Source organism: Phycodurus eques, chromosome 13 (genome assembly GCF_024500275.1).
Source record: "Phycodurus eques isolate BA_2022a chromosome 13, UOR_Pequ_1.1, whole genome shotgun sequence".
Lineage (NCBI taxonomy): Eukaryota > Metazoa > Chordata > Actinopteri > Syngnathiformes > Syngnathidae > Phycodurus > Phycodurus eques.
Window position 1 is genome coordinate 26,365,630 of NC_084537.1, and position 11,304 is coordinate 26,376,933.

General features: G+C 47.5%; 2 protein-coding genes across 4 annotated transcripts in view; one reads left to right on the plus strand and one right to left on the minus strand.

The window, feature by feature from the left end:
• Positions 1 to 8,361, minus strand: part of dhx9 (DEAH (Asp-Glu-Ala-His) box helicase 9) — a 31,637-nt gene extending 23,276 nt beyond the window's left edge. The window contains exons 1-11 of one of the 3 annotated variants that reach the window (XM_061693482.1): positions 7,902 to 8,361; positions 7,415 to 7,559; positions 7,159 to 7,299; positions 6,966 to 7,086; positions 5,640 to 5,776; positions 5,413 to 5,561; positions 4,670 to 4,716; positions 2,343 to 2,479; positions 1,143 to 1,232; positions 919 to 1,080; positions 94 to 171 (exon numbers count right to left, since the gene is read on the minus strand). In XM_061693482.1, the coding sequence (XP_061549466.1) occupies positions 94 to 171; positions 919 to 1,080; positions 1,143 to 1,232; positions 2,343 to 2,479; positions 4,670 to 4,716; positions 5,413 to 5,561; positions 5,640 to 5,776; positions 6,966 to 7,086; positions 7,159 to 7,299; positions 7,415 to 7,519 (1,167 nt within the window). In that variant the 5' untranslated portion in view covers positions 7,520 to 7,559; positions 7,902 to 8,361. Of the gene's footprint in view, positions 1 to 93; positions 172 to 918; positions 1,081 to 1,142; positions 1,233 to 2,342; positions 2,480 to 4,669; positions 4,717 to 4,789; positions 5,335 to 5,412; positions 5,562 to 5,639; positions 5,777 to 6,965; positions 7,087 to 7,158; positions 7,300 to 7,414; positions 7,560 to 7,901 lie in introns of those variants that run through there. The other 2 variants (XM_061693481.1, XM_061693483.1) reach the window with 2 other exon arrangements.
• Positions 8,362 to 9,522: 1,161 nt separating this feature from the next.
• On the plus strand, positions 9,523 to 11,281 carry LOC133411402 (dnaJ homolog subfamily C member 5-like). Its single transcript, XM_061693756.1, has 4 exons — positions 9,523 to 9,629; positions 9,721 to 9,934; positions 10,002 to 10,197; positions 11,184 to 11,281. The coding sequence occupies exons 1-4, from the start codon at positions 9,523 to 9,525 to the stop codon at positions 11,279 to 11,281; spliced, it is 615 nt and encodes a 204-aa protein (XP_061549740.1).
• Positions 11,282 to 11,304: the final 23 nt, after the last annotated feature.

Consider the following 11,304-nt stretch of genomic DNA (forward strand, 5'->3'; position numbering starts at 1 on the left):
GCAGATACACACAATTTGTGTTCACGTCCCGCTCGTTCAGTCGACAAAACATTAACGGCCGTGATTCCCGAGAGGGTCCGGTCTGGGTCAAACCTTGTGAAGGTCGTCGTCGCGCCGCAGCCGATCCGTCATCTCGTCCTGAAGGTCTTTACTGATCTGCTCCGGGGTGCACTGTAACCAACCAACAAACAAACAGGAAGCAACATTATGGAGCACAACAGCGGCGACAACAGGCAGCATGAGACATTTCTTCAATATTCTACTAGTGCAAGCCATTTGAGCATTTTTTTCAATATCCAGCTTAAAGTCCATGTACTAGTCCACACGTTTACAAACGTTGTCCTGTTAGTGAGGACAACAAAATATACGAGCACATGGACCCTAACCTGGACATCGAAAAATGCTCCAACAGCTTTCATTTACTTGCAGGCGCACATCTATTAGTTGGGTCTTCTGTTATGAGCGCAGCACAGCAGTTTACAAGTAAGGTTTAACTACATACTAGTAGGCTAAACTGAATCATCTTACCAGTGAGGGGAGGACAGACGGTGTACTACAACCCCAATTCCAATGAAGTTGGGACGTTGTGTTAAACATAAATCGAAACAGAATACAATGATTTGCAAATCATGTTCAACCTATATTTCATTGAATACACTACAAAGACGTGTTGCAGCCATAAAATTCAAAGTTCATGCTTATTTGCTAAAAACAATCAAGTTTACCAGTTCGAAAATTAAATATCTTGTCTTTGTAGTGTATTCAATTAAATATAGTTTGAACATGATTTGCAAATCATTGTATTCTGTTTTGATTTATGTTTAACACAACGTCGCAACTTCATTGGAATTCGGGTTGTAGTACACGGCCCTGAAGCAGGACACGAAGGGTACTGAGGGCGCCCGGCGGATCACTCACAAAGGCCAGCGGGCCCTCGTCAATGTTGCTGCTGGTCCAGGGGTTCCAATTGACCTGCGGGGGCGACCACGGCACCACGCCGGCGCCACTCTGCCGCTGAGACGGCTCAAACGACGCCATCTTGGTGGCCACCAGAGACACCGTCTCGCCGGGATCTGCGGGCTGGACGGGAAACGGATGTTAGGAGCGTGTCGAGGCACGCCGAGCAGGTTTGTGTGACTCACGGGCGGGGGGATCCGGACTCCCAGCTCCTCGACCACGATGCCGAGCTGCTGCTGAAGGTCCGGAGAGACCGGCACGTCAAAGACTTCAAGCTGGAGACGAAAACAAAACGTGAGAGGGGGACTCGACGGTCCACGACGTCTGAAGTCGGCCTTCGAAGCAAATTGCACTTTCGCCCCTTCTGGAAGCTTTTAGTTTGAACTTGGCCCTCTCAGCTTGTTGGCGAAGAGACGGCGTGTAACGGTAAGCCACGATTAACAATTGTCCTCGCGGCTGTCCTGACCGCAAGGAAAAAAGTACATCGAGAGTGAAATGACAACTGTCGAGTTCTTTGCAGTTTGTGACCGTGCGCGACTGACCAATGGTCAAGCAGAGCAACAAAATTCACTATATTGACGGGGATTGTCAAATCAAAAGTCAGCGCTTGCAGCTTAATGTTATTTCATTTTATGCATAAACAGTATTTGCTTTTATTAAGTTGCAATCCGTGATTGTTCTTTGTAACAGCATATTCACTCACTTAGCCCTCGGTAAAGTAAAATTGTTTCATTTATTCAGCAATCATTTATTCTTATTTAAAGAGTCATTTTGCACTGGCAACTGTTGACATAGCTTGACGAAAAGTAGTGCAATAAAAAAGATTTTTCCCGAACATGAGGAATATTTGTGATTAATAAACACGATTATTATTTTGGCCATAATCGTGCAGCACTGCTACGGTTCGATGATCAAACTTTTGTTTTCTTTATGGCTGGTGTCTTTGGACAAAAGTTAAATACATTTCTATCATTTATTCTTGCAAATATATATACACACACACGAACGAAACCTAAACATCGAATGTTGTCATCTTTGGTGGCGCTGTAGTAAGCTCGTTTAAATTTTTTTTAAAAAGACTTGACGTTTCCCGTTTACAGTTGCGTTGCCGTCCACCTGAGCCGGTGGGGAAGTGCTTCAACTCGTTTTGCCAAATCCAGAACTTGGTTGCGCATGTACCGGATTGTGAAATTGTATATACCAACTGCGATTTTGTAAACTAGCCCTCCTCTGTTTGCAGCCGTTGTTGTTGGCGTAAGTAGTGCACATCAGCGTGGACACGCATTGGATCATGAAAAATATCCCGACAAATGAAGTCAAAAGAAGCGATTTTGGGCCAATGGCCCAGCCAGGCGCAGATGAGCGGTGACTTTGTGTCGGCGTACACTTTCTCCTTCCTTCTTCCTGGTGACCCCCGAGTAGGCCTCTATGACGCCCAGGTGGTACAGCTGGCGCACCAGAGACAAGGCGCACGACTGCGCCGCCAGTTTCTTGTTGGAGCCGTGCTCACGCGCAGTCACGCCTGCAGGGGGCACACAAACATATCACTGCACCACTTTTGTTTGACTTCAGCAAAACATCAAGGCTGTATTGGGAAGCACTCATTTATCGCAGGCGTTGCGCTCTAGAACCTCGCGATATACCAAATCTGTGAATTAGCAACCATGTTTATTTTATTATATACATATGAAAGCTTTAAGCACAATACCGATACAACATGCATGAGGTGCAGTTATTTTCTTTGTCCACTTGGGGTCACCACCCCCACATTCTACACTGTAGTTTGTGTGACTTTGAATGTGCGTGGCTTTAAAAGGCAGGGCCTGATGAGTGATGTGGGGGTCAGCGAATAAGAGTGCACAGTTGGCTGGCTGTTAAACCGTTAGCCAGTTTGCGTGTTGAGTGTCTCAGTGTCAGTTGTGGCAAATGGCAGGTCATGTCGAAATATGTTGTGTCTATTTGCTTAGCGTATGTTCAACAAAGCGAGCGAAAGTGCAGCGGCGATTTAAAGTTACTTTCCGGCCATTCCAATATTCTTGGAGGGGACTTTACAGTATATTAGTAGGGCTGCGCGATTACAGCCAAAATAATAATCACGATTATTTTTGATCAAAACTGTGATCATGATTATTCCTCATGTTAGGGAAAAATATATTTTTATTGCACTACTTTTCAAAAAACAATATGTAACAATTTTCAGTAGAAAAATGAATCTTAAAGTACCGTATTTTCCGGACAATAAGTCGCTCCGGAGTCCAAGTCGCACTAGCCCAAAAATGCGTAATGGGCAAGAAAGAAGAAAAAAAATAACTCGCACTGGACTATAAATCACATTTTTGGGGGGAAAATGTATTTCATAATAAAATCAGAGACCAAGAACAGACATTTAATCTTGAAAGGCTAGTTATAGTAATAACAGAATAGAGAACAACAGGCTGAATAGGTGTCTCGTATGTTAATGGAACATTAACACATTATTTAGATAACTATAACAAATTTACCAAACTCTCGGTCTCACTTTAAATCAACTGTCTTTATATTTACATTTTTAGTGGTACAGGCGTAATAGGAGGAACTGATACTGGCACACAAGCCTCGAGCGCCCTCTCGCGGTTGTCAGTGTGAAAATAATGAACGTGAGATTATATAATTTAATATATAAATTGCAGGACCAGCCAAACCATGAAAAAAAAGTGTGACTTATAGTCCGAAAAATACGGTAAGAATAAATGATAGATAATAAAAAATGGACCCCAAAAAAAAAAAAAAAAAAAAAAATAATTCTACTTTACCAAGGGCTAATTATAAATAAAAGTGCAATAACGAATTGCAACTTATTGGAAGCAAATACAGTTAATGCATAAAGGCAATATCATTAGGCTGTACGCGCCGACGTTTTATTTGAAAATCCCTGTTGTCAATATAGTGAGTTGTCAAGGACTCCGTTGTTCTGCTTGACCATTGGACAGTCGTGCACGGTCACTAACTGCTAAGAACTCGACAGTTGTCTATTTACTTCTGCTGTTTGTTTGTTTTTACTGCAGTCAGGCCAGCCAAAAAGCTGAAGTCAAGGCAGCTGCTAAAACGATCGTGTCTTACCATGACACGCCGCCTCTCTAACGTGTTGAGAGGACCAACTTCAAAATAAAAGCTTCGTATATTACCACATTGCATATCAATGCCATTTAAGGCTCTTATTTTGAAGTTGGCCCCGGAGTGCGACGCCTGCACTTAATGAAGGTTTAACCATACGTTCGCCCCCTGATGGCTGGCTGACTAGGTTGTGGGAACCACTACAAATAAAGCTCTTTTTGTATGCAGCAGTGCCCGCGTGTTAAATGTATTTAAAAAAAATAATAATAATAAAAAAAATAAATAAAATATTTTAAAAATTTGCAGACGATCAGGCTCATTTAATCGTGGTAGCCAAAATCACGATGACAATTAAAATTTGATTAATTGTCCAGCCCTAGTATATAGTAACATAATAATTGCTCAACAATTGCAGATTTCATTTACCCTGGTTTCTGGAATGTCATCCCCACGACAAACAATGGGTTACTGTATAGTGATTAGGGTTGTTGGCTTTGAGTGGACTTTTTAGCCAACTATATAGTGCACTGTATCAAAACGCCTACGGTACATCGCAATTAGAGAGTAGAGGAGGCGTCAGTGATTCCCACCACAGCCAAGAGAGAACGTGAGGTCTTACGGCGACCGAGTTGTCTGACGAACAGCTGCATCTCGGCGATAAAACTCCTGCACGCACACACAAACAAACACACAGATTGAGTTGAGCGTCAAGTGTCAGACAAGCTGTCAGTCAACTCACCTGACGCGTGTTGACTTTATGCGTTTTTCTGCCGGACTGGAGCTTTAAAGGGCAGGCCCCAAGGGCGTGGCCTGAGTGGAAGGGGCGTGGCCTGCAGGGACAGCATCATCAGAACTCTTTAGCAGATCTCAAAACGCCACCAGAAGGCTTTAGCGCTTCTAAAGCCATTCTCGTGTCTTCTCTCAGGGTTCTGATGACGCCGGGCCGCTGACCTCTGTGACCTCACAGCCGTCCGGCAGAAAAACACACACACTAGCTAGCGAGGTCAAACGTTACCAGAAGCGGACGAGCAGCATCGCTAGGTTGGTGGGTCGGAACAGGGCCGGTCCACTGAGGATGGAACTTCCGTAAGCGCGTCACAAGAACTTCATGAAGAAATGTGCAACAGCTTCATAACAATTTCAGATGAACTTTAAAATAACTTGACTAAGAGCTCCAGAAGACCTTAAGAAGAACTTCAGTGAGAACTTCATTAAGCGGTTTGCAAGAACCTCAGGAAGAACTTCTTCAGGAAGAACTACTTCAGTGAAAACCTGAAGGACTACGTAGGGCCCGTTCTTGTTTTCAGAGTATAGATGCTGCTCGTCCGTCTGAACCGTGTACTCTGAGGTTCTGCTGCAGACCTGTTGTGGTCCGGCCCCACTTGGCTGTATTTATACTCAGCGCTGGTCTTCTCCTTCTGGAAGAACTGGTTCAGACGGGCCTTGGCGTTCTCCAGAGTCCAGTTGCCGTGGAGACTGGCGTTCAGGTCCACCTCCTCGGACTCCAGAGTCTGCGGGTCAGAGAACCCGAGCGAACGGCTCAGCTTGTTGCATTGCTATCGAGGTGGAGCAAGTCAGCATTGCCCTACCGCCTGAGCGTCCTGTTCGTCCCGCCTGGCGTAATATTCCTTTAGGTTGGCGCCGCGCTCCCAGTCAGCTACTCTGCCGCCGCCGCCCGAGTAGCCCAGTCCAGTCACCCCCTGAACTGGCCCGGCCCCGAACTCCTCTGCAAGACAAACGCATAACAGTGAAAACTTCTGATTTGCTGCATCGACTCCACTACCGCCGAGCAGCATTAAAAAATGATCTGATCGTTGAGGTGCAGCAAGCAATCGACAACTAATCGACCATCGTTTAGAGCACAGATTGTCAAAGTGTGGTACGTGGGTTCTATCTTGCGGTAGGTGACAGTAGGGGTGTACCGATCCGATCTTTGAGATTTGAAATGGGTCCGTTGTCACCAAAAAAAAAAAAAAAAAGCCAGGATCGGATTGGATCTAAAAACTCAGATTTGACCCCTCTTATACAAGCGGTCCGTTCCACGCTTCAGCACTTCGATTCACAACGGATTCAAAAAGTTGGATCTTGACATCCCTACGTGAAAGTACAACTTTCACAACTCTAGCCGCTTATGACGCACCCTTCACCGGCCACGGAAGAGGCTGCCTCTCTGCGGCCCGGGACAGCGTGTGTAATCTCTGTTGTCGAGAATTCTCCTCTCCACGTGTAGGAACTGTGAAAAGTGGCATGTATTTGATGGACAGTTTACAGTTCTGGAGAGGCGGGGTTTACAGAGTATTCACCAACGTCCACAGTGTCTGGAAACTGAAAGAACTTCTCAATTCTTGACCATTTGGAATCTTCAGTTCACATACTTGCGATTTTTTGATTCATTCATTGGTAAGACTTTTCTGTGATACATTTTTCTGGTCTGTCCAGTTCAACTTCAAATATAGTTATAACATGAAGGCCTACTATGATACTGTATGTTAATGTAGGTCATGATGGTGCTACTTGGTGAGGTAAGAATTTTTTTAGGTGGTACTTGGTGTCAAATGTTTGAGAACCACTAGTATAGAGCCATTATTTTACTTCAAATTGTCCAAATTATCTGATTTGAGCCTTTCAACAGTAAATGTTAAAATGTAAGAAAAAAAAAAAAAAAAGTTGTTGCCCTAGAAAGGATTACATTTATTGACTGAATTATGTAATGTTGAGGAAAGGTTTGTTTTGTTTTTCTGAATATTTGATTCAAATAAAACATTTACATCACCAATGCAAGATGCAATAATGGCATTATCCAGCCTCACTACAAAAAATGTCAGTCATTAGCTCTTTCTTCAAGTTCTAAAATGGTGATGTGATTTTTTGAGAGAAAAAAAGAGGCAGATTTTATTTGATATTTTGCACGTTACCTTGTTCCGCCTTCACCACAAGGTGAGGCGGCAGCGGCCCCCCGGACGGCAGACTCCCAAACGAGGCCTTGGCTTCTCCGTCGGGCTGATCGCCGCCTGCCGCGTGCTCGGTCACGCCCGCCTGTCCAGAAAAAAATACACATCTACATACAGTTCGTGTTCTTATGACGGGATGGGCGGCCACGCTACTCACGCCAAGGGCCGGAACCTCGGCGGCGCTTATTTCGCCCGCTCGGACCAGGAAGTTGACAAAGTCTCGAGCGGCGTTGGACTGAGCGTCCTTCTTGTTGGTGGAGTTGCCCATCCCAGTGTAGTTGAAGCCGTCCACGCGCACCTGCGGCACACGTGATTCCAAAAGATGAGCGTGTGTGGGAGGAGGACGTTCGGTTCCTCACGACTTGTCCGTCGGGACCGAGAACGAGCAGAATCGTGCAAATACACGAACACACCTCGCACATGAATCGGTTTTTGTTGCCGGCGGCGCGGATGTCGTAGTTAGGGGTCAACTTCTTTTTGCCGCACCAGGCGTAGAGGAAATTCTTGATGTCCGCCATGGCGAAGACGGGAGGAACGTCCTCTCGTCTCCCAGCAACACTGCACAAGGACAACTCTTCGTCATTTGTGTTGAAGTTGAGGCGCACAACAACACATTTGGTCGATAAAAAACACGCAGTAGTATTAGTAGTAATGTTTCAAGGCTTAGAGTAACAATCCCAACCAAACAAACTGTCTCATTTATGACTATTAACTGTCACATAGTAGGCCACAACGTGATATTATCTTCATGCTAATTGTTGCTGCGGCTATCTAGCATTCTAGCTTTATTTGATATTTTTCTTCGACCATAAGACATCCATTTATAGCAGGCTATCGCGAATTTTCAACATTTGACATGCAGTTCTTCACATAAATGGATTTGCTCGAGATTGAACTCACACGCTTGAGCGGCGTCGATGAATGAGCTAATGGCGCTAACGTTAGCGTTTTCGCAACTAGCCTGCCCGGGGCTCCTCTTGCTGCCTTTTCATCGTAAAACGTCACCAGTCGACTTCTTATTGTTTCTCAAGCGTTCACTGCTTACGTTTAGTGCTGCTCGGCGAGTAAGGAGGAAATGTTTGTTCTTTCTGCTTCTGCGTCGTCGTCGTCGTCGTCGTCGTCTTCTCCTTCTGGGTGTCCTGGCGGTTGGCAAACTAACTTATCGGTGCATTATCGCCACCAACTGGACTGGAGTGTAATAAAATACAAAGAAAAGAAAAAAATATAGATTATGTTATTCAAATCGGTTTCTCTCAGGAATTTGATAACGTCATACGTTGTTTTATCTACTGACTTCCCCGGAAGCCCTGCTAATGTTAAGTTGTGGCATTTTGCCTACTTTTTCCTCTGGTTGCAGCATTTCTCGCAGAGAAATATCACACGCTCAACTTTTTTTTCAAAAATAACAAGCTACTGTTTTCACTGTAAGGCACGGTGGACGACTGGTTAGAGCGTCAGCCTCACAGTTCTGAGGACCCGGGTTCAATCCCCGTCCCCGCCTGTGTGGAGTTTGCATATTCTCCCCGTGCCTGCGTGGGTTTTCTCCGGGCACTCCGGTTTCCTCCCACATCCCAAAAACATGCATAAATTGGAGACTCTAAACTGCCCGTAGGTGTCCATGTGAGTGCGAATGGTTGTCTGTTTGTATGTGCCCTGTGATTGGCTGGCAACCAGTTCAGGGTGTACCCCGCCTCCTGCCCGATGACAGCTGGGATAGGCTCCGGCGCGCCCGCGACCCTAGTGAGGATAAGCGGCTCAGAAAATGGATGGATGGATGGATGTTTGCACTGTAAGGCACGGTGAGCGACTGGTTAGAGCGTCTGCCTCACAGTTCTAGGGACCGGGGTTCAATCCCCGGCCCCGCCCGTGTGGAGTTTGCATGTTCTCCCCGTGCCTACGTGGCGTTTCTCCGGGTACTCCGGTTTCCTCCCAAAGCCCCAAAACACGCATGCTAGGTTAATTAGAAACTCTAAATTGCCTGTAGTCAGAATGGTTGTTTGTTTGTTTGTTTGTTTGTTTGTATGTGCCCTGCGATTGTCTGGCGACCAGTTCAGGGTGTAGCCCGCCTCCTGCCCGATGACGGCTGGGATGGGGTCCAGCACGCCCGCGGCCCGCGGCCCACGACCCGCGTGAGGAGAAGCGCTACAGCAAATGGATGGATGTTTGCACTGTTTCAATGAAAGGATAGCAGTTTTCTCACCACATCTTCGATTGTGTCATTGATGCGTTCAGCTTTCAGTTCAATGAAATCAATACAAGCCTGCGGAACAGTCACAAGATGAGAAATCTGAGAGCACTGCTGGACATCTGAGACCAGAAACTGAATGTTTCATGGGCTCACACGCTACCGCAACCGGGACCAGGAGACACACAGGAGACCAGAACCTGGACTAGGACACACAGGTACCTCTCCTGCCATTTCTCTTTTGAAAAATGGCAGGAGAGGTACCTTCTCTTGTCTGTTCTCATCTTGCGTTCTGCTCTCTTTTCTTGTCTCGTCTGCCAGCGTGCGTGTGTCAGGATGTCGTTTGGCAGGCAGCGATCCATGTCGGCGTCGGGCCAGTCTCTCTACGCGCTCCTGGGCGTGGAACCGGGATGCGGCCACGACGACATCAAGAAGTCGTACAGGTGAGGTGAGAGCCACGCCCACGTGTGCGTGTGCTCGCGCGCGCGCGCGTGCGTACGTGCGTGTCGCCTGACAGTGCGTTCACGCTGACAGGAATCTGGCGCTGCGCTACCACCCGGACAAGAACCCGGACAACCCCGAGGCTGCGGAGAAGTTCAAGGAGGTGAACGCGGCCCATGCCGTCCTGTCCGACCCGGGCAAGAGGAACATCTACGACGCTTACGGCTCGCTGGGGCTGTACGTGGCGCAGCAGTTCGGAGAAGACAACGTCAGCGCCTACTTCGCGCTCACCACCTGCTGGGCCAAGGTAGTTTCGCCGCGGCCGACCGCAGGAAGTGAGGGCCGCAGGAAGTGACCGCGTGCTGCTTGTTCAGGCTTTGTTGGCGCTGTGCGGGCTGTTGACGGGGTTTTACTGCTGCTGCTGCTTGTGTTGCTGCTGCGACTGCTGCTGCGGACGCCTCAAGGCCACGCTCCCAACCGACGCGGAGGCGGAGACACCCTCCGGCGACCTGCGGGAGGACGACCGGGAGGGGGAGGAGCTACGACACCTGCCCAATGGGGAGACGGCAGGTCAGCAAATGCTCATAAAGGCATTCTATTCATCCTCAGGCCATTGATTTCGACGGTGCATCCGAACAACCGGACGTGCATCCATCCGGGTAACCTTCAATTCATCTATTCCACCAGCCCTTCAGCATGAATGCACCTCCTCCTTCATTCAGTCATTTATTCACACATTCCTGTCAATTCATTTTATTGACATAACACCAGTTCAGGCGGCACGGTGGCCGACTGGTTAGAGCGTCGGCCTCACGGTTCTGAGGACCCGGGTTCAATCCCCGGCCCCGCCCGCGTGGAGTTTGCATGTCTTCCCCGTGCCTGCGTGGGTTTTCTCCGGGCACTCCGCTTTCCTCCCACATCCCAAAAACATGCATTGATTGGAGACTCTAAATTGCACATAGGTGTGAATGTGAGTGCAAATGGTTGTTTGTTTCTATGTGCCCTGCGATTGGCTGGCAACCAGTTCAGGGTGGCCGATGATAGCCGGGATGGGCTCCAGCACGCCCGCGATCCGCGTGAGGCGAAGCGGCTCAGAAAATGGATGGATGGATGGATAACACCAGTTCAGCACAGAAGTTATCACTCCCTCGACACTTCATCCAGCCGTTTGTTAATCAGTCCATTCATTTATTCATCTATCCATCATCTCTCCATCCATACCCACATATCCATTCATCCACACTGACGTGCACAACATCGAGTGGGATCTGAATCATAAAGTCATCATCTTCGATGCCTATAGAGGCGCCACTGAGTCCAGGTGCAGCTGTTACTTCCTGTGGCGAGTAAAAACAGGCAGTTGTTTTCAGGTTACTTCCGGTGGCAAGTAAAACAGGAAGTGCTTTTCACATTACTTCATGCGGCGAATCAAACAGGAAGTGCTTTTCACATGACTTGCTGTGGCGAGTCAAACAGGAAGTTGGTTTCACGTGTTACTTTCTGTAGCGAGTCAAACAGGAAGCGGTTTTCACACACGTGCACGTTTGTGTGCACAGATGCGACCGCGCCGGTCGTTGAGCAGCCGACCGCCGCCAACGAGAAAACTCAACTCATCTCGGACGGACGCCGCAGTTATGGAGACGCCTACGCGTGATGATGTCATCAACGCACGCCTGT

Coding starts and splice junctions, on each gene's coding strand:
- LOC133411402 (XM_061693756.1), top strand. CDS start 9,523: ATGTCGTTTGGCAGGCAGCGATCCATGTCGGCGTCGGGCCAGTCTCTC. Junction 9,630..9,720: donor GACATCAAGAAGTCGTACAG/GTGAGGTGAGAG, acceptor TCACGCTGACAG/GAATCTGGCGCTGCGCTACC. Junction 9,935..10,001: donor TCACCACCTGCTGGGCCAAG/GTAGTTTCGCCG, acceptor CTGCTTGTTCAG/GCTTTGTTGGCGCTGTGCGG.